Source organism: Anabrus simplex, chromosome 2 (assembly GCF_040414725.1).
Source record: "Anabrus simplex isolate iqAnaSimp1 chromosome 2, ASM4041472v1, whole genome shotgun sequence".
Taxonomy (NCBI): Eukaryota; Metazoa; Arthropoda; class Insecta; order Orthoptera; family Tettigoniidae; genus Anabrus; species Anabrus simplex.
Window position 1 is genome coordinate 673,009,006 of NC_090266.1, and position 24,016 is coordinate 673,033,021.

The following is a 24,016-nucleotide window of genomic DNA, read 5'->3' on the forward strand; positions in this document are numbered from 1 at the left end:
TTTCACACTAGGCAAATGCTGATGTACCTTAATCAAGGTCACAGATGATTACTTTCCACTCCTAGCCCTTTCCTGTCCCATCATCGCCATAAGACCTATCTTTGTCTGTGAGATATGATGCAAAACGAAAAAAAAAAAAAAGAAAAAAAAAAGTGTCTTTCGAGGTTTTCAAATGCTATGGTATAGCGATATAACAGAATCCAAGCTAACGTTTGGTACATACAAGCTGAAGATTACAAGCACCAATCTCCAGATACCTACATAAGGCCCAAATAATAATGAAATATATTTTAGTGTGTAATACTGGGTCGATGCATAAGTTTGTGCGGTATTCTTTTGGGCTGGCAACAATGTGGCGTGAAGGGACTGCTTATCAGTATTCCACTGTTTTAACTTACTTTGTAGTTTGTGTGTTATTAAACACAGGTTTTCTTAATTGTGAACGTATTATTTGTGCATACTTCAGGCAAATGGATATGGAATGTCAAGTTGGGAAAAGTGAGCATTTCCAACACATTTTACTCTAAGTTTAACCGAGGATCCAGTGCAACAGGAGCTATGAGAACAATTTGTGAAGTGTACGGGAATGAAGCAATTGCTGAAGGAACAGCACAAAAATGGTTTTCCCGCTTTCGAGCAGGACGGTTAGACTTGTCTGATGATCCACGTTCTGGAAGACCTTCAGATTTTGATGAAAACTGCTTGAATGAGTTGCTTCATGAGAATCCTCATCAAACAACACAGGAAATGGCACAAGTTTTTGAATGAGATCTATTGTATGCCATTTGCATTTGATGGGTAAGGTACAGAAATTGGGTATATGAGTACCACATGTGCTAAGTGACAGTAACAAAAATCAGTGAGTAAACATCTGTTCGTCATTGCTTGCCGAGCACCGGTTGGCTTGTGATAGGCACGAAGCATTCCTTCTGAACACTGTCACCAGCAACGAGAAATGGTGCCTGTTTGTCAACATGAAGAAGAGGAAAGAGTGGCTCAGCCAATCAAAAAAAAAACCTCCCCGTGCCAAGGATAGTGGCCATCCACACAAAATCATGTGTGTGGGGTGGAACAAAGATGTCATTCTTCACTATGAACTTCTGAAAAACGTTATGATTACCTCTGCTGTGTATAGTGACAAGCTAAGACGGCTTGCCGTTGCTAATGACAACAAAGGACAAAGACAACAACCAGTCTTATTGCTCCAAGATAACGCTCGTCCACATACAACGCAATTGACCAAAGGTGTGATTGCTGAACTTGGCTGGGAACCTCTTCTTCATCCTCTGTATTACCCGAACCTTGCCCCCTCAGATTTCCATCTTTTCCACTCTCTTTCTAACCATATTCAGGGGCAAGAGTTTCCTGATGAAGCTTCTCTTGACCAACGGCTAACAGATTTCTTCCAGTCAAAACCAAAACAGTTCTACAGGCGAGACATTCAACTGCTACATGAACGGTGGCAGAAGGTCATAGAGAGTGGAGGTGAATACATCATTGAGTTCTTGACACGGCACAAGCCCAAAAGCCTATACAATATCATGTCTACACATCATTGAGTGATTGTGAGTTACAGTGCATGACAGTGACAGTAAAATAAAATATAAGAACTGCATGAACTTGTGCAACGACCCAATAGATCAAATTGTACAAGTACCTGCAGTAGGAAATAAATGAGAAATCCAATAAATCTCAATTAAGTGTCAGTTTCAAGAATATATAGAGAATTGATGCATAGATAATTGGATTGAAAAACATTCTGATGTTAATGTATACAGGGCATACGACTCCCTCCTGCCATGCTTTTGGGAATCTCACTCCATCAGAAATATTATTTAATATTTTCACTATGCTTTTAAGGTTAAAGTTATTCTTACCTACTTTCTCCCTAAATTAATTGGTGATACCTAATATCACTCGTAGTTTACCTTTCTGTACTTTTTCTCATAATTTTTCTACTTTAACTAAATTGAAGTATCTCACCTAAAGTAGCCAGGGCACAATATACGATTCCCTCGAGACTCAAATTGTTTCTACTGTATACTGAATTTTAAACAGTTTACAGCCGTCTGAAGAGTTGAATCCATTCACCATGACTTATATTCACTTTTCTTTCTCTACAGACCTGATTTATTCTATTCTACATCCTCTTCCCATCTTTATTTATAGAGTATCTGCTTATGTTAACAACTTGTTTCTTCTCCCACAAATATGTTGTGTTTACCAATACTGCAGTTCCATATATTCTTTTCTTTAACTAGATGAAGCAATTCTTGTTTCAAGCTCCACAACCTTCCTATATGTTTTAATACTTTCATTACTATAGTTTGTATTATTCTTTATGTATTCCACATACCACCCACTGTTTCTTAGTAGCCTTATTCCCTCCATATGCACCTTCTGTCCTGCTATAAATACAGTATTTCCTACGAGCTTTATTGACTATTTGGTTATTTTCAACTGCTACTCTTAATAATTTTGAAGCTTCTCCTATTAACATGTCCGCAGCCGCTCAGATATGGGTAACTGTTACCACAGTACTGTAATACTTTTTCTTGCTTAATGGAGTTTGTGTGTCCTTATGCATTTCAGATTCTCATTTGAATTATTACAATAGTATTTCTGTGCATGGGAGCTATGACACACACGGTGCACTACCGATAAGCTTTTCGCCAAAAGTGCCGTTTCTCGCAGCGTATACATCATGACAGGTAATGAAGTGAAATCGGAGAAAGATGTTTCGTTTGGTCATAGATATTCAATACATTTCCTATGACAGATGAAGAAGTTTTTGAAAATTTCTGGCAAAAATACTGCGTGATAAAATTGGTGTTATTGCTGTGTGAACAATCACTGTACAATGGAGATTATTTTAAGTCAATTAGGCCTACTTCTGTCTTTTGCATAATTCTGCAAAATATTGCTCAATACACAGGCCTGACTGTCCTGAACATTCACTACAGTAGAGCATGCAGTCCTGCACCACCACCCCCCTTCATGAACTGTCTCCTTGGCCACACATTTACTAGCAAAATGTGAGAATGTGTTCCTGTAGGAGGTGTGATAGATTTTAGGAGCCTACGAGATGGTGTTTCTTCCACTGAGAAGGCCCTTGCAACCTCACTATTCTCTACTGACATCACAGAAAATTATGCCGAATTGTAACGACTACAGAGTTATTAACTAACAATTAACCTGATGCCCAGTTCGAGCATATATCTAACAACAACTTAACAATACACAGATAAATGGCCTGCTTGTTTACATATGGACTAGCAGAAATACAAGAATTAATTTTTATTTTTTTTTTTACAATTTGTTCTTATGTTTCACCGACACAGATAGATCTTATGGCGATGATGGGATAGGAAATGGCTAGGAGTGGGAAGGAAGCGGCCGTGTCCTTCATTAAGATACAGCCCCAGCATTTGCCTGGTGTGAAATTGGGAAACCACGGGAAACCATCCCCAAGGCTGCCGACAGTGCGTTTCAAATCCACTATCTCCCGGATGCAAGGTCACAGCTGCGCGCCCCTAACCACACGGCTAACTCGCCCGGTACAAGCTTTAATATCTGATGCAGTGTGTCGTTATCAGCATTAAGTGAAAGCGGAGTTTTTTTTTTTTTTTTTTGCTAGTTGCTTTACGTCGCACCATCTTATGGCGACGAGGGGACAGGAAAGGCCTAGGAATTGGAAGGAAGCGGCCGTGGCCTTAATTAAGGTACAGCCCCAGCATTTGCCTGGTGTGAAAATGGGAAACCACACCATCTTCAGGGCTGCCGACAGTGGGGTTCGAACCCTCTATCTCCCGGATGCGAGCTCAATGTGGAGTCGTGACGGATCTTGTTAAAATACTCCTTGATGATTTTGACAAGATCGTCTCTCCATCAACTGTATATTTAGCACTAATCTCTCTTTAATCTTACCGTGATAAGCCACACAATTCTCCACACTGCTTATCAGATTAATAATTAATGGAGTCCAGTACCTTGGTGCTTTCTCCGAATGACTCCTTTAAAGTGTTATTTGATGTTCGTTTATAATTCCACCACATGAATTTACTGACAAATGACATGTGTATCTCCCATATAAATGCATTTAAATGCCAACCAAGAGCACAGTACAATCTTGAGCATAGAAAATGAGTATCTAATCAACCAGTCTATTCAGAATGTCAGCTTGTAATTTTATAGTACCATTTTGTATGCCTTTTAAATTACTATTCTCTTGGCTTGAATGTTGACCTAACACGGGTAAAACAAGCTTTTAATACATACAGCATAAAGACATTACCATCAATTAGATACTCACAAATTCTGAATATTTGAGCCTGTAGGAAAGCTATCAGCTTTGATTTCTAGAATATGATTGTTATTCAGGTCCAAAGTCTTTAAGTTGTGTAGATTTTCCAAAGCCTTGCCATTCACTGTACGAATTTCATTATGAGACCTAGAATAACAAATTTTAAAACAACAGAATGAGAACACACACTAAAGTTTAATACCAAAAAAAAAACTCACTTATTCCACAATAGCTTTAAAAATCCAAAAGCAGACTTGTAATTTTTTTTAACTTACAGACTCAAACAAGACAAGTTAACCAGGCCACTCAATACAGGTACTTCAGACAGGCGATTTTTATTTAGTTTCCTGTAAAAGAAAACAAGCAGTATTACATAATGGAAAGGAACAAACAAGTGCAAATCAAATCACACATACACCGCAGGCCAAAAAAATCCTTTAATACTTATGAAAGTTAAATTTATGAAATATATTTAACAATTATGTTCATTATAATTTTATATTATAATTTATGTTCGGCTCCTTGGCAGAACGGCCAGTGTCGCGCTCAGTTTAGAGGACCCCAGGTTTGATTCCCGGCTGGTTTGACAATTTTAACCACTCCTACTTAATTCCTCCGACACAGGGACAGCGTGTTCATGTTTATCCTGATACATACTTCTTTATATACACACAAGACAGCACACTAAACTTTGCTTCACATCGTAAGAACCCTGCCCTCATAACATTACTGTAGAGTGACAGGCACTTTAGGGGAAATATAGATATTTTTTAAAATATATTTGTTTTACGTCGCACCGACACAGATAGGTCTTATGGCGACGATGGGACAGAAAAGGGCTAGGAATATGAAGGAAGCGGCCGTGGCCTTAAGGTACAGCTCCAGCATTTGCCCGGTGTGAAAATGGGAAACCACAGAAAACCATCTTCAGGGCTGCCGACAGTCTGGTTCGAACCCACTATCTCCCGGATGCAAGCTCACAGCTGCACGCTCCTAACCGCACGGTCAACTTGCCCGGTTTTTAGGGAAAATATTTCCCACTGTTGCCAATTTTACTGTTTTGATCTCTCACTCTCCCTCTCCGGTGGCACCTTTTCTACATACTCTAGGATAGTAACTGAAGGCCTTTGTAACAGGGCCATTCTCCACAGAGACAGAAGGCAGAGAATTGACAATGGTGATTTTCGAGAGGTTGGCTTGCGGTTTCTAGTTAGTCCCTTCATTAATTTGTGTCACACACCTCTCAGATTTATGGCTTCTTCTCAGAAAAGGCTCTAGTTGTGAAAAACAGAACAGCAGCCACCAATGAAACATGTAAAAGTGAATACATCCCTCCATGTAAGGTTGGCATCAGGAAGGGCATCTGGCCTTGTGCGACACAGTTCGCATTTGCAACTACATCAGTGTATGGGAGAAGTGGAAGATGATGACAATTTATTATAATTTACAACTTTAATCTGGGTTTATTCAATTCATTTGAAAATTTGAAAACATCCAAGTGTTGATACAATCTCTCCATCTTCATACACTGCTGTCTTCAAATAGGTTGGCTCTCTCATCATCAATTCCAGTTCAACATCCATTTCTTCTCAATGGAAGGGTTGACTTCAACATTCATTGACGGGTCATCTTGACCCACCTTCAGTCTTGATGTGGGAAGTATAGGATGAGGAGAATACTGGACAAACACCAGAAAACGGAAGAAACAAAAAGGTAAAAGGCAAATACAGGTGGTAAAAAACTAGAAACACAGGAAAAATATAAAAAGAGAAAAGGAGACAGCATTGCATGAAGATTGTCCTTGGCTTTCGTGTTTTTTTCTATTCTCATTATTCCCACACTGACCTGTCATTGTGCTTATCATATCATCCATTCCTTTCAACGTTCCTATCTTTCTATGTATGACAAGTTACAGTATCAGTTAAGCACAATCATTCTTCTACACAACCGCAAAGAATGCGCTCTGGCATGTACCAGTATTTTCTTGAATATTTAGGGAGCTCAAAATTTAAATTTAACCTTTTCTCTCGATCATATTTTAATATTCATTACATCCTGAGATAGTATCCTTGTACTTCCATTCTGTAATTTTTGACAGCATGTTGACCACTTTTTAAAAAAATTTCATTTGTTTTTTAATTAGATTTACTTGCATCATAAGAAGAGTCTACTTTCAGACGGTTAAAATTTTCTTAAATTTCATGTTCATGAAATGTTTCAGGAATCATCACGTGTGAGAAAGCAGAACCTAATATTAATTTTTGTCTTAATTTAATGATGCATCTGAACGTGATTTCCAGGTAACTTCAAGATTTGATTTGCGCAAGTAAAACATAAATAATTCCAGTGTGGAGATTTATCTCCCGTATGCAGTTATCAGACTGTGCCTCTTATAATGGGCTTCTGATAACTTCACCAGCATACACCCTAGCGTCAGTGGGTAGGGTCTGACACATCCCACTCTGATGAGTCTAGTGTCACACCTAAGACGAAATGCTGGTTAATAGAGCAAACCCATGAAAAGCCTTACATCTGATCTGTTTTTGACATGCTCTATTGGTGAAAAATATCTAATTCCCTCCATGGGAACTTAGAATTTTCCATACCTGAAATACGTTGAAGTTCAGTCCGCACTTGAGATTACGGGGTATGTGACGTCACAGACGACACATATCTCTCCAACAAAGCTTTCTTACTCTGTTTCTTAAATGTTACCAAATTGGCCACAGTAGGCTGACTACGATAGCGTTTATGAGCGCGACAGCATTCTTTGATTGCTGCTGCAATATCTTCGTTCCACCAAGGAATAAGTTTTCGTCGAGGAGTCCCTGAAAATGATGGAATAGACTCCTCAGCAGCAGCAAGAATAACTTGTGTATGTAATTGATATCGCCATCTACGCTCCGCCTGGTCATGTCGTTAAAGACAGCTAGTGATGTGAACTTTGGCCAATCAGCATGTTTAAGAATCCATCGAGGAGGAGCCTTGACGGATTTCTGTTTCAACAAAGTAAGAATGGGAAAACTGTCACTGTCACAGAGATCATCGTGAGTAGTCCACCGAAACAGGGGAACCAGCGTTTGGCTGCATAGACTAATGTCTATGCGAGAGTATATGTCGTAACGTACACTGAAACGAATTGGTTCAACTGTATTCAAAATACATAAAACCAGCTCTTTTACTAATGTTTCCAACTCCCTTCCCCAGGGGCAAGGCGTTTCAGAGTACTATATAGGGTGAAGGGCGTTAAAATCGCTCAATAGGAGGAATGGAGGTGGAAGCTGATCTATAAGGTCAGTTACATCATTTATATTAAGAGGCTGGCCTGGTGGAAAATAAACATTACACACTGTTGCTATGACAGGTAGCGGTACGCAAACTGTTACAGCTTCCAGTGGGGTGCTTAGCGGAACCTCTTCACTATATGTATCAGAACGGACTAAAATGCCAACGCCACCGGAAGACCGGTGAGCAAAATGACATTCTGTCAAGTAGAGTTTTAATTTTCTCAAGACCATATGACCACCTGGTCTGAGATTGTTTCCTGATGCATACTATACTCATCGAATACTCACTAATTAGCTGGCCCAGCTCAGCGAGATGCTTGTCATAACCGTTACAATTCTACTGTAACAGAGCCATAGTGTGGACTAAAAGAGAGAGAGAGTTAGGTTATGAGCAACAAGATGCTCTTAAACCTAAACACTATCAATATAAACATCCACATCCGTAGATGTAGATGACAGCTCGACATCCATCCCATCGTCAACAGACGGTGGGACAGACTCACAAAACTTCGACGTATTTTGGGGGCGGGATTTTGTCCTACGAGGGGAGCGCGCAGGTTTAGGAGCAGGCGTACCTGCTGGCACTGATTCATAAACTTCAAATGGAGGGCATGATCTCTCCTTCGCATGAGAAGAGTGAGAGCGCCCTTCACCTTAATTTCTTGTTTAGACGGGCTGGGAGATATTTCCCCAGTCCTGGTCAACGATGCCGTCTCCACCAGCGTGGGAACAGCTTTTGCCGACCTCTTCGGGGAGGAGGGGGGGATTTGGCATCCCCCCCTGCTCCACCGGCTTAGGGGTCCCAGCCGGCACAGACCTCTTTGTGGTCGAAGGTGGCGCGGTCCCCCCCACCCTTTCGAGCTTTTACTCTTTGTGGCCGTTGCTCCTCCTTAGGTGGCACAGTGATCGCAACAGGTTTAGACGATACAAACGATGAACCTGAAAGACTCTGTGCTATCTTCATGCAGTCTAACGTCTTGGTGTGTGCATTCATAGCGCTGAACTTAAAACTCGCTTCCTGGTAGGAAAGACCACGCAGGGTCTTGATCTCCTGGATCTCCTTCTCACCGAGATATACCAGACAGTTCCAATCTCGGGGCGAGTGAAGACCAGGGCAGTTAGTGCACCTGTAAGTGGTTGAGAACTCCTCTGCATTGTGAGCTCGTCTGCCACATGTACCACAGAGACTGATTCGAGCAACGAGATACCATGTGCTCGAACCTCTGGCATTGATAGCAGTGCATGGGAGGCGGGATGTACGGCCTCAGATCGCAGCGATAGATTGTTACCCTGACTTTTTTCTGGTAACACTGACAATTTGAAGGAGACAATGAATGCACCCGCAGAAACATCTTCGCCGTTGATTTTGCGCATAATGCGCCGAACATGTGTCACGCCACGGTGCTTCATGTCTTCAATCAACTCATCGTCAGTGTTCAAGATGAGATCACTGTGGAAGATAATTCCACGAACCAGATTCAAGGTCTTGTGCTCTTCGACTTTGACGGAAATATCACCAAAGTGGTCACACTTGAGCAACAGATCAGCTTGCAAGGCAGAGTGCGTCTTCAGCAACAAACTACCGTTGTGCATTTTCTTCAGATCTTCCAGTTTGCCATAGACACCTTCTATGTGCCTGCTAAACAAAATAGACTTTACCAGCTTGAAGTCTGGTAGCAACCAGAAACCTAGGGAAGCTGGATCTCATTCCTTCATGCTGCGCTTTGTTCCCAGGGAGTTGAACCCCTCAAGGAATCAAGATAAGGACTTTAGTGGTTGACCACCCTGGGCAGGTTGAAGGCGTTTCGAAGTCATGCCCGAAATCACCCTCCCCGAATGCCACCCACTCCGATTAGGGGCCTCTGTAACCGAACCAAGCAGCCAAGGCAATACCCACCTGGTTGTAGCCGGTATTGCCCGGGGTCCAATGCTGGACGATGCCTAATACGGAATGACTTATGGAATGAGCACTAAGACTCCCTTCCTCCAATCACCCGCAATAGCATGTAACCTATAGCGTGTACAGAGTACTAAATATAGAAAAAAAGCCCAGTTAATAATAATATGTCCTTCTGGCATCCGGCTGTGCGGGGACCTATGTTGTCAGGTGGATACTACTGCACGGGTACACGACGCTCCCACCCACAAGATCCCTGGGTGGTGACAAGTGGGCTTTTGGGTGTAATCGCACACATAAAAGGTCCATCTTTGAGCAGCATGCACATCAAGAATTTTGAATCGGTCTACAACTAACCCTCAAAAAACAATAAAATATAAACAGGGGACCAATGGCCACATGACCCTTTTAGTCACCTTCTACGACAAGCAGGGATTACCTGTGAAAGTATTCAGCCCCTCCCATCCACAGGGGGTCCAACATATTATACCAAACCGCAAACCATGTCCATGCTGCATCACCCATCCGCAGGGGGTGTACTATTAAGTTTAAAAACCAACAGATGTCAGGAACTATCTGAACTTCATTTTTATATCATAAACAGTAACTTGCTCCTGGAATAAGAAAAGTACAATGCACCTCACCACATGTTATTTGTAAATAAATATGGCAGCGGCGTGGAGTGGCGAGGATGACGTTATTCATGACTGGCTTGAGAATATTTACACTGAGATTCAGAAAGAAAGTGTATGAAGTAAAAAATAATTCATCTTCAAGTTATATTGGTGAAGGTGAATCTGATTCAATTTCCGAACTGATAATTCAAGATTTACACAAGGTGTAACAACATCAACAGGTAGGAACATCAATAATGACCGTATTTTGGAACTTGCAAATAATAAACCTATTGATGTCGCAAGTAAACCAGTTTGTGAAGTTTACTCTGTGATAAAGGGGAGGTTCTAATTACTAACCCCACAGTTCTGAGATCATGTAACAAAAGAAACCAATGCTTATGTCTGTACATAACTATCCTGCTTCTTTACCAAATTCCTCTCACACAGGTAAAATTCCCTTGATGCCTCAGGGTTGATATACTAGCAACTACACGTCAAAAATTGCTCCAACTCAGAATAAATCAGTGCCATTTAAGCAATGCAGAGTGTGTGCAGCATGACAGCTCTGCAAGGCAACCACATTACAGTACCTCAAATGAGAGGTTGCTTTGCATGTGGATACCTGTTTTTTTTAGTATTCAATACATAAGAGAACTTCTCATACTATAAATGTATGGTGGAATGCAAAGAAAGGTTGTTCATATGTGTGTAACATTAGTGTATATATTTGTCTACACTTCTTTAAAGTATGGAAGGGCACAATGTTTTCCAAAAAAGGGTTGAGCAATCACGCTGATTATAATGAAACTTGTAGCACTCACATTATCTGAGTCACTCTATTTTCCTGTTGATTTTCCCTATGTTCTTTAGTTTCATTTTTGGATCTGTTGACCTGGGTTATGTCACCCATCACTTTTTATGATCCTTGTTTTAATTATGTCTATTGTGTGGGTGGATGCTTTTTGGGTAATGATGTGTGAGGATTAATTTCACATAACCTTAATATGATGAAATACTTTGGATTTCAGGAGTTTATTACAGTGAGCTACTAATCTACTAAATAACCAAAGTGAGTTGCTTTCTGGATGATGTTTTCTTTTGTGATTAAATCCAATTTTCTGAATTTTATTCAAAAATGTGTTTTCTGGTTTCACATGGATTGATGCTAACAGGAAAAGGATCAGGTGTTATATCTTGATTGCAGTGAATGTACTTTTTTAAATTGATACAAGAGCATTAGTAATTAAACTCAAAAGGGAAGAATTTTTATAATTTGAGATTTAATTAAATCATTAATTACTCTGATACATAACTACAAGAATTTGTTAGGGTTAAAGGTGTAATACTGTAATTATGTTAAATTTTCTTCAGTTCATTAACCCTCACCCCTTGAATTAAAGTCCCCCGTGTTGTCTCAACTACTCATGTTTGCAAACTGAATTTTTTATCTTATATGACCTGTATTCAATTTTCATGATTTCAGAGCTAGCACTTGCTCTTAAAGGATGTATTCAGGCATATAAACATTTACAACAAGCTATACTGGGGCAAATAAAAGCAGTATGCACAATTTAAGAAATTATTTTCATTATTATTATTATTATTATTATTATTATTATTATTATTATTATTACTACAATTATTATTAAAAGAAATTATAACATACTCTCTTCCAATTCAGATATGTCATCAAGTCTTAAAAATCTTGTCTAATTTCATAATCCATCATAATGCATTTAGCCAAATTTGTTTACTATCGCTCGAGCCTCGGCGCGGATGATTGGACTGGACACAGGTGACGGCTACAATGCTATCTAAATACACTCATTTTCATAAAAACCAGAACACCTTGAAAGACTAGAGATAGGAAGTTCATATTCACAGGACATGAGCAATAGTATGTTCTGAAGAAATGATTAACATTTCAACCATGTCAACCCTCAGGTTCAAGGTCCACATCGATATCTCGATGCACCAGCACCGACTGGTAAAATGTGCCTGCGGCTCTCGTTGTTGCTACAGACCGAAGGTAATGGATCAGTGTGACTTGAGCAGACGAATGCGAAAACCATCCTGTCAAATGAGTGAGTTTGAAAGAGGGCGCATTATTGGCATGAGAGAACGTGATGCATCCATCTGGGAAATTGCTGCTCGTGTGGGATGAAGTGTGTCGGCAGTTCAACGGGTATGTCCAGAATGGTTCAAAGAGATGAGTCTGATCACACCACCCAGACCAACCCCCCGAGAAAATCGACACCTCAACTGAATGGCATTGCAGGACAGATCTGCAACCTCCTCGGTTCTGGCACAACAATGGAACAGTGTAACACATCGTACACTATCAGGAGTGACGGTCTGTCACCGTTTATTAGGGTCTACGGTCTTGGTTACCGGTGCGTCGTCCACTTCTCCGCCTACCTTTGACTAATGTGCATAAACATGCTAGACTGCAATGGTGTATGGCATGATGTCACTGGGGACAAGAATGGCAGCAGACAGTGTTCTTGGAAGAATCCAGGTTCTGTTTGTTTGAAAATGATGACTGCACTTTGGTTCACTGCAGACAGGGGGGGGGGGGGGGGGAGAGAGAGAGAGAGGCATCACATTGGCAGCTTTCGCACAAGACATACAGTGCCAACTCAAGACCTCATGGGGTGGGGTGCTATTGGGTACAACCACAAATCAAAGTTAGTGCGTGTCTAGGGCATTATGACCAGTTAGACCTACGTGAGTGATATCCTGCAAGCCGTAGCCGTACCCTTTCTGCACGACACCCCAGATGCCGTATTTCAGCAGGACAATGAACGACCACATATTGCTGCACGAACACGTGTCTTCTTGTTGTCACAGGATGTCAGACTGTTGCCCTGGCCCGCCCAATCACCGGACTTGTTGTCATTCGAAAATGTGTGGGATATGATGAAACGACAGGTGCGGCGCTGTAACCCAATCCCAACCACCAAAGATGAACTGTGGAACCAGGTGAATGCAGTATGGATGGCTCTACCCCAGGAAACCATTCACGCCTTATATGCATCAATGTCATTACGCATGGAACAAGTTAACCCACTGCCTGCTAGGCAACAGGACACATGCTGAACCTAGGTGACTGAAATACGAACTGTTTCTGTAGAACATAATAATGAACATATCCTGTGAATATGAACTTCTTATCTCTAGTCTTTCAAGATGTTCTGTTTTTTATGAACATGAGTGTAATACATATTTGACCAACTGTCAAAAAATATCTGGAATTTGCAAAGTTCCACGCCGGATGAGAGATGGCAGACGAGCGATGCAATGTCACGTCGGGCCTTGTCCGATGCGACCACAAAGGGAATATCGTCATGTTGGTGCTCTCCCAGCAGATGAGGGGTTAAGGGTTAAAAACTATTTTACTCAATAAGATGGTTTTCGTTATGATTATTTATAAATGTCATTCGCGGGTACGTTGCATTTTAGTAATCCTATTTAATTTGAAAGCAATGTATTATTTCGTCTCACCTTTTTTCCAGTCAGGATAGGGACGGTCTTTTTCCACCACGATTTTTCACTGACTACTGGTCAAGATGGGACAAATGAGTAAGGTAAATCAATAATGCAGTTCACATTAGGATTTATTTTAATAGGTGTCTGTCTATTGGAATTTGGCCTTATTCTAGGGGTTACTGTTAATGTTTACGTTGAAATTTTTCGTGTGTGTCTTGTCTGATCCTACCTCATTCAATATGATTGAGATCTAACCAGATTGTGGATTTTTAACTGTTTAAGAGCTTTTTCTGTGTTACAACTCAACTAGCATGCTTGAGGATGACTGCACTACAGTAAACCTACTACAAATAGAAAATCTTGGTTGGCAGATGAAACTCTTTAGTTGACTGACAACAGCTACCCATACTGAAGAGTAATAAATCAAATACCCTTACTTAGTCTTAACACATGGGTGATGGTCCCCGAGAAATCTCGTAGTAAGCTCACCAGTGGTAGGTGATGGGCCCTGAGAAATCTCGGTTTTAATCACGACATCATTTTTGGTCTCCCTGTGACATCTCTTGATCATATATTGAACTATTTAGGACTTTCACATTGAGTAGAATAAAATGTAGATGTATATCTGCCACTTTTCTTTTATCACGGTCTTCTTTTATCCTTTGATTTAGTTTTGAAATGTCAACTTTCTTTCTGCCAGTTCAGTCAATGATAAGATGGAGCGCTCGCATAATACAGTGTTAGCAGACAACGATATTTTAGAAGAATTGTATACCGATGATGGATATAGTGATTGTGAATTAGTGGAAACTGAATGAGGGAATGATAGTGGAAGTGATATTTAAGCCCTTACATGCTGTAATTTACATAGTATGCTCATTTATTCAAGTGACTCTGATGACGATGTAAACATTGATAATGCATTAGGAATTGAGGCTGAAGATGGTTTTATAAAGACAGATCCATCAACTTTAAAGATAAAATCTTGACTAGTTTAATATTTATATACATTTTTGTAATCATGTGCACTCTAGTATGCTCAGTAGAAAAATGTCCAGTCCACAGGGTATGTGACAAGCTCAAGCATACGGTCAGCAATGTGTTAAAAACAAAAGAATTGAAGGCAAGAGAGAGAAGAAATTCACCCAGTCCAGGAATAGATCAAAAGTCATCAGTTCTAGAACCAAACCAGTCTCTTCATCAGAGAGTAGATAATTACACTCAAGTGAAAACCTAAGAAATGGACCATAAACAAGAGACAGCAAAATTCTTTTGAGGGAGGAAGTTCAAAAATCAAGGTGGGGCAATTTTTATTTTTTTTAAACCTGTTTTATGTTGCACCAATCCAGACAGGTCTTATGGCAACGATGGGATAGGAAAGGGCTAGAAGTGGGAAGGAAGAGGCCATGGCCTTAATTAAGGTACATTCACACCATTTGCTTGGTGTGAAAATGAGAAACCACGAAGAAAAAAAAAAAAACATCTTCAGGACTGCAGACACTAGGGTCGAACCCACTATCTCCTGAATCCAAGATCACAGATTGCACCCCTACCGTACTGCCAACTCACTCGGTGGAGGAAATATTGCATGCGACTGTATTCTGCTAATCAAATAAGAAATATTCTCAGCCAAATGAGTACTTGTGTACAAGAGCACTGTACAATGAAGTGAAGCACACAGTACAGCATATAAAAATATTGCAAAGCTTTCACCAGCGATGGCTAAAAGTATAACAGAAGAGGGCATTATATTTCTCCACTCAGTCAAAAGTGTTGTCCTCATACGTCTTTATAACATGCTTACTATCTGGATTGCAAGATCTACTGTACTACTGCCCTGATCTTACATGCTAGGAAAATCCTCTTGCATGTTAGTGGATATTACACATCAGTGACCGAAGTATTTTATCTAGCGGGAGATTCCTCTGTAATAGGTTGGTTTCATCCAAACAAGAGGCATAAGAGAACAGGTGTTCAACATGTACTAACTCATAAAAACAACTATGGTCACAACATACCATTTAAGCTTTCTAGACTAGACTATAAGAGACCTTACAACTGCATTTGAGCAAGATTTGGGAAGTAATGCTTAAAATTGGAGTTTCACTGAATGAATATTAAAAAATATGAGAATAACACTGCTCAAATTAAACAAAGCTTTTAGAGATAAGAGGCCTTCAGTGAACTGAAAGGAGTAAGACAAGGATGCATTCTGTCCCCTTTTACTCAAACTCTATGGGGAATATATTATTAGAAAAGTCTTGGATGTTTAGCAAGGCAGAGCCATTTGGAGGAAAGAGGCTACAGAAATTGTTCTTTTTATTTATTTAGTGTATGGCTACGAAATTATGTATGCTAGATACAATATATGTACAAAAACAAAACACATTCACACCAAACATTACATTACCAATTACCATAGCAGAATATCTAGCTTCTCAATCCACTGTAATGATTCTGTTATTGGCAGTAGGAAGTCTTCCCAGCCACCTGGACAAGCGCAAAACTAGCATTCTCTTTGAATGTGGGGAATGGTCTGATGGAGAGCTCTAAAATTACATCCTGGAGGTGGCACAACATTCCATTTATAAAGAAAATCCCTGCACCCTCCATGATGCATACTGCTCTTGTTCAGTCAGGTGCATGTAATGCGCAGTGGTTGGGATCTGCTAAAGATTGGCTCTCCAGGGAAGATGTTGTGAAGGGGCAAGTCTGTAGAGCTCTTTCCATCATCCCTCTCCCTCAAAGCATTGAAGTTGGTTAATGTCTTCACAGCAGCATCACAAAGGGTTAGTTGTTGTGATTGCAATATTTGAACACTGAGAGTGGGTATGTTGTCTACGACAGGTAGCTGAGGATTACTGCAGATCTTAAAATCTCGAACAAGGGCATTAAACTTATTTGATTCTTCTTCTGGGTTGAACAATGTTGTGTTCTGTACATTGCATACAGTTTGCTGACGTTTTGAATTTTTTTCCCCCCCTTTCTTGCTATTTACTTTACGCTGCACCGACACAGATAGGTCTTATGGCGACGATGGGATAGGGAAGGCCTAGGAGTGGAATGAAGTGGCCGTAGCCTTAATTAATGTACAGCCCCAGCATTTGCATGGTGTGGCAATGGGAAACCACAGAAAACCATCTTTAGGGCTGCTGACAGTGGGATTCAAACCAGTTTCAAATACATTGCAGTATTCTTTGTCAAGGTGACTGAAATACCCCTATTCGATCTGAGGTAATCAGTCTCCCAGGCAACGGTCACTCTAGAGTGAATAATTCAAAACCAAGAAGAACCAAATAACTCTACATACCACGAAAGCTTCACTTCTAAGATAAGAGCAATAGATCTTTGTACATCAGATGGCATTATTCCAAACAACTGCAGACCAAAGATAACTGGGATGAAATTAATCTTAGAAAGACTCCACAACCAATATGGAAGTACTGTCTTCACCAAACCAGATCTAGGTATATGTTCAACCGACTTGACTTCTACCAATGATGTAGAAATCCTAACGATAAATAATAATAATTTTAATGTTATTTGCTTTACGTCCCACTAACTAGTTTTGCAGTAGACGCTGAGGTATTACAAGTAATGAAAATCATTTTCTCCTTATTGAAAGAATCTTAATATAAGAAATTTATTTTAACTTCAACCTATTCAATACAGTACAAGATGTTAACGTATTAGTTAAAGATCGTTAAAATAGTTGAAACATGTTTCGCCCCTTCTGTGGGGCATCATCAGTCATATCAATACCTCAAAATTCTACCAGACGTCCGGTTGGAAATTATAAGAATATGTTGCATGAGTGAATACATTAAAAAACATTTACAAGATCTCATCATCATCTTATCAGGTGCCAGAATTTAGTCCTGCTGGAGTCCTTGTACATGCCAGTAAATCTACCGATAAGAGGCTGACACTGGACTGAGCCAGGATTGAACCTGCCAAGTTGGGGTCGAAAGGCCAGCATGTCAACCGTCTGAGCCACTCAGCAAGGCCTAACAATTGGGTACCAGTCATGTACAGTAACATCTGTCTACAAACCACCTATCATCTTTAATTTTGAGGAGAAAGCTAATTTCCAATCTCACAGGATTAAAATTTTCATTGGAGACTTCAACTGCCACAGTACTGCATGGGGATATCTACATACCAATGCAAATGTTGAGGAATTGGAGAACTGGGCTGAGAGGACTGGACTCAAACTCATCCACAATCCTAAACTACCATTTTCATTTAACAGCGGAAGATGGAAACGTGGCTACGATCCGCACAATATTTTCATCAGTAATATGATCTCCGAACAAACTATAAAATATGTTGAAGACACAATTCTAGGCACACAACACAGAGCTATAACTTGTATAAGAGCAGTGGTTCAGCCGGATGTTGTACCGCTAGTATGACACTTCAACTTCAAAAGAGTGCAGTGGGACCAGTTTGCTGAAGACTTGGACAGCCAAATCATTCAACTGCAACCAGCAGTGAAGTCGTATGAATCATTCATAAAACTGACCCAGAAAGTATCTTGCAAACACATTCCAAGGATATGGTGTACCGTCGACGTAGCTGGACTCATGACTCAAACTTTGCCCTTGAAAGATACTAGCAATTGTTCAAGAATGATCCCTTCTCAGAAGAAATAATGGAAGTAAGTTGCTTAATGCTATAACCACCTCAAGACAAGAGAGATGGTGCTCTCTAATAGAAAATTTGGATATGAAACAAAATAGCCAACATGCATGAAAAATAGTTAAGAACCTTAGCAATGATCCAACTTCACCTCAGATATGTAAGAGTTAAGTTACACCCAATCATATTGCTCATCAACTACTACTTAATGGTAAAAGTATCAGGAGGCCGAAAAGACTGGAATTTCAACATGAACTTGAAGATGAAAACCACTCACTTAATACTCCCTTTTCACTGGCCGAACTGCAAGAAGCGATTCACCACATGAAGAATAATAAGGCAGCCAGAGTGGATGAGTAGAGAAAAGAACAAATAAAACATTCTGGGCGTGAAACATTGAAATGAATCCTCAACCTCATGAATAACTGCATCACCACTTGCCAGATTCCAAGGATGTGGAGGAAAGCTCATGTTGTAGCTATGTTAAAGCCTGGCAGGGAGCCAAATGAACATGAGAACTTCTGACCTGTTTTCCTATTGTGCCATCTTTTCAAAATCCCTGAGTGAATGGTACTGAACCATACATCACTTCTTGTAGATGAAGCTCTCATACCTGAACAAGCTGGATTTAGGGCTGGAAGATCATGCTGTGGATAAGTTCTCAATCTGACACAACATACAGAGGATGGCTACGAGCAGGGACAAGTGAATGGCGTTGCCTTCACAGACCTTAGTGCAGCTTACGATACAATTAATCATAACAGATTGGTGAATAAAGTGTATCAAACAACAAGGGACTATGGTTTTACAAAATTTGTTGAATGCATTATTCAAAATCTATGTTTTTATGTCTCTCTTCAAAATAAGAATAGCCGTTGGGTTAATCCATTCTTTTGAGTTCTCCAAGGACGTGTTCTTGCACCATTGCTCTACAACATCTACACTAATGATCAACCAATTCCTACTGGTGTCAAGCACTTTATATATGCTGATGACATACCAGTGGCAGCACAGGGGAATACATTTGAAGTGGTTGAAGAAAAGCTGGCAAAATCTCTCTAAGAACTTGCTACATACTACGAGAACAATCATTTGAGACCCAATTCCACCGAAACTCAAGTTTGTGCCTTTCATCCGCGCAACAAAGAAGCCAGTAGAAAACTGCACGTGGAATGGAGAGGAGTAGTCCTCGAACACTGTTATACACCAAAGTACCTTGGTGTGAAACTTCACAGAACATTATCTTTCAAACAACACTGTCAGAATACCAAACAAAAGGTGTATGCTAGGAATAATATTATTAGAAAACTAACAAGCACATCTTGGGGTGCATTCCCTCATGTCCTATGCACATTTGCCCTGGCCCACTGCCTATCAGCTGCAGAAAACGCATCATCTGTATGGAGAAACTCTGCCCATGCTAAGCAAGTAGATATTGCTGTGAACAAGACTGGTCGGATTATTACTGGGTGCCTGAGACGAACTCCAACAGAAAATATCTATCCTATTGCAGGAATCGCTCCTCCTCACATAAGAAGGGAAGTAGCAGCGAAAGTTGAACATCAGAAGCAAATCAACTGATCCATATCACCTCCTTTATGGCCATCAAATGCAGCCCGCTAGACTCAGGTCAAGGAAGAGATTTTTAAGAACAACCATACCACTTGTTGATACGCCAAAAAAACGGATGCATGAACTGTGGCAACAGCAACAATTTAAAGGAAGACCCTTCTGCAGGTTTTTGCCTTCCATATACCATCTGGAAGACCCTCAATCAACTGCGGACAGGTGTTGCAAAGAGCAAGCCTAACCTAGTTAAATGAGGCTCTGTACAAGGAGACATCACCTGTGATTGTGGACTACTACAGGATGAAGAACACCTTCTGGTTTGTCAGCATTTACCATCAATGTGCACAAAGGAAGATGATTTGCAGGCCAATGATAAAGCTGTCCTTGTAGTCGAATATTCAAAAAACACTATTTAGTGGCGTATCACGACACTGAAAATAAATCAATTCCAGGCAGCAGCAGAAGCTACTACGCTGGAGTAGATCTGACAGTGCCAGTGCTGGTATATACATCCTATTAAGCCACAACAGTACTCAGCAGTAGAAAAAAATCAGTGGTGTCAAAGAGCACAGGATGCTTGAGCTGAACCCCAGGTAGTACCACACAGCTTCTGCGTGACAGTGTTTCGAGTTATCAGTTTCTTTGTTAAGATCAAGCGATGTTCGAATGATAAAGTCCAGCCTAAAGTAACACCAGGATATTTTGGGAACGTCTTGTGTTTCAGAACTCGATCGGAAAAGCTGATGTTCAGTTTTGAGTCTGCCAGGCGGTTATTCAAGTAGAAGAAAGATACCTCTGTCTTGGCTGCACTTGGCTTGAGTCTCCATTTCCTGAAATAGTTTCCCAAGATAGACAGGTCCTTTGTTAAGACTTTGCATTGTGCAGTTTAGACCAAATCGTCAGCATAGCAGAATTTTTTTCTCATTGTCCAGGGAAGGTCAGAGATCTATAAATTATACAGCAGTGGTGACAAAATTGATTCCTGGGGTGAGCCACTGTGATGTTCTCTCACTGCACTCTTCTTTTCCCTTACACAGATATGGAACTTCCTATAACTCAGCATGTTGTTAAGCTGTGCAATCATTCTGCAGAGTATAGTTCTGAGTAGATTCTGAAAAACAACTTCCTCCAGACAGCATCAAAGACAGCAGTGAGGTCAACAAAGACAGCAGATGTTTTAAGCTTTTTACGGAATCTGGCCTCGACATAAGATGTTAGTGAAAGCAATTATCACAACAGCCATGGCTTGGGCTAAAGCTTTGTGATCTACAGGAATGAGTTCTAAGATGGTAGTACTAATTCTGTAGTAAATAAGCCTCTCAAAAATTTTGTAGCAACTGCTAAGGAGGGCTATGGATCATGTCTGATCACACAGGTTTTCTAGATTTCAAGACAAACATTTTTGCTTTCTTGAATTCAGGTGGGATTTGTCCAGTCTGAAGAATATTTCTAAAGAACTCTGCCATCCATCCAGTTGCATTTTCTCTTATAGGTATGAAGAATTCTGGATGTATTCCATTGAATCCAGGGGCCCTACCAAACCTTAGTACTTTGAGTGCCTCTTGCATATCATGGGCTATAAATGGACACAAATAGCTTGATGTGAGAGGTACTCTTTATCTCAAAGTATGAGAACTGCATTTAACATAATTATTTAATATGCTTCTTATCCGGTGGAACTCGGGAAGTTACAAGTAATGAATTTCATTTTGGTCCGTGGTGGAATTAGTATGTACATCAAATTCCAACTTGTAAGTTTGAGAAGTTCCACATTTCCATCATCGTAATATTTTAAAGCGGTAGAAAGATTGAACTTCTCGAACTTACAAGTTGGAATGTGTTATATACTTGAGAGGTTGTTGCAATATGGGAAGCTATTTGATCAGGTCTCATCTGAGGGTGACATTTTACTATCAGCATACCTCCCAGCTTTCTAAGGAAGCTCCAGGCGCCTCTGCTTCAGTAAGTAGAGTTGTTCATGTCCATAACATTCCAAAAGCTACACGTGCCTCCTGGTGCTGAGTGAGCAACAGTGATTCAGGCATCCAGTCTATCCTAGTACCTTCTGACTATCAAATGATGTTAAAAACCATCTTGTGGAAATAGGTCTTTTCAGAGCTCTTTAATAACAAATACAATGAACCATCCATTCCTACGTTCCAACTTAATACATAAAGTAAAAAAAAAAAAAAAAATTTGTTTTTCATACATAAATACTATTAAGTTCACAAGCAGCTTGAAAAATTTACTGAATTATTACAACAAATACATAGAAAGTGAAAGCCTGCAGCTTAGATTGGAAGTGATGATGATGATGATAAATGTTGTTTAAAGGGGCCTAACATCCAGGTCATCGGCCCCTAATGGTACGTGATGAAGTGCAATGATATGATTATGAAAATTCCAAAATCCATCCTCTGACTAGAAATCAAAATGATATGAAAAATTATTACAAACTTAAAACAATCAGTGGATCTGACCCATAACGCCCCACCTTCTCATAAAATAACTTAAAACAATGGTATAAACAGAACAAGGGATTGCTTCCAAAGCAAAATCACATATCAATTCGCTTCTTGTCCAAAGGGGTCCAAAATCCAGGTCACCGGCCCCACATAGTGGTACTAATCACTGGTACAGTAGACCCATGGGTGTTTCTCATTTAGTGGTATGAATCACAGGTAATGTAGACTCAAGGTAATGCAGACCCATGGTATTTCTCATACAATGGTACTACTCACAGGTAATGCAGACCCATGGTGCTCCTCACATACTGGTACTACTCACAGGTAACGCAGACCTAGTTCCTCACATAGTGATAATAATCACAGGTACTGTAGACCCATGGCATTCCTCGTGTAGTGGTACTATTCACAAGTAATGTAAACCCATGGTGCTCCTCCCCAAATCCACGGTGTTACTCACATTGTGGTACTAATCGCAGGTAAAGTTGACCCATGGTGTTCCTAACGCTATGGTACTAATCACAGGTAATTTCATGGTTCCAAAACCATCTTTCCTTAGTTGCCCCTTTAAGTCGCCTCTTACGACAGGCAGGGGATACCGTGGGTATATTCGTCTGTGTCCCGCACCCATAGGGGGTGACTGGAAGTGGTATAGACAGAACAAGGGACTGCTTCCAAAGCAAAGTCATATATCAATTAGCTTGTTGTCCAAAGGGGTCCAAACTCCAGGTCACTGGCCCCTCATAATGGTTCTAATCACTGGTAAAGTAGCCAGCAAGAATATGGCTATGAATTGTGGACAGTGAAGACAATAGACAAAAAGCATATAGAAGCATTTGAGATATGGTGATGCCAAAGGTTGTTTTGAATACCTTGAACAAAAAGAACACCTAATATCTCATAACTGAATACCTCACTATCACCTGAATGGTCACCATTATCGTTAAGGTGTCAGGTCTATATGGTCTGACACCGTGGTTAGCTGGTTCAGGTCCAAATGGCAGAAAAAAACGTTCACCATCACAATTTTGGCTGGCAGTGTAGGAGAGGTGGTGGTATATCATTTGTCACTAGATTGAAAGCCAAAAGGTTGGATTCAATTCCAAATTCCTCCGCAGTGTTCATATGTAGTGAGGGCATATGATGCTGCTGATGGCAATTCATCCATTATATAGGGATACTAGCCGTTACACACGGCTTCCCTAGCGTGGATTTCATAATTTGTTAAAAGTAATCATTCCTCAGTACTGTACTAAGACATTATCTGAAAATCAATAAAGTACAAAAACTCACCAAAAAATTGAGTTTCATTTATCCCAGAAACTCTTTGTAAAAAAATGTTTGTGGCACTGCCTTTTGGAGGTAAGATGACCAAGCAACATAGAACTGTACATGAGAGAAACAGTTTTCTCTCAAGTCGTTAAAAAAAAAAACAAAAACAAAAAAAAAAAAACAAAAAAAACGCTTCTTTATTTTTAAGAGAGATTCCAACCAAATACCTATTTCCACGTCTGTAACGTCTCCACTTTTTGAGATATAGGTACCCCCATAAAAGAATTCAACCCCTTAAACTGTCCTCCCCCCAACCCCAGCCAACCTAAGTGGATTTTCTGAAAACCAAAAAATACATGTCACTTTACTTTTAAAGGAGATTCCAAATACCAATTTTCACACCTGTAAAATCTTCAGTTTTGTGATATATCCTCATAAAAAATAATTCAACTCCTTTTCACTTCCTTTTACCCCCT

At 40.2% G+C, this 24,016-nt stretch overlaps 1 protein-coding gene across 2 annotated transcripts in view; it reads right to left on the reverse strand.

Moving 5' to 3' along the window:
• LOC136864354 (leucine-rich repeats and immunoglobulin-like domains protein 3) overlaps window positions 1–24,016 on the reverse strand; it is a 238,509-nt gene that overhangs the window by 165,751 nt on the left and 48,742 nt on the right. For both annotated transcript variants that reach the window (XM_067141239.2, XM_067141237.2), the window contains exons 4-5: window positions 4,579–4,650; window positions 4,313–4,450 (exon numbers count right to left, since the gene is read on the reverse strand). In XM_067141239.2, the coding sequence (XP_066997340.2) occupies window positions 4,313–4,450; window positions 4,579–4,650 (210 nt within the window). The remainder of the gene's footprint in view (window positions 1–4,312; window positions 4,451–4,578; window positions 4,651–24,016) is intronic.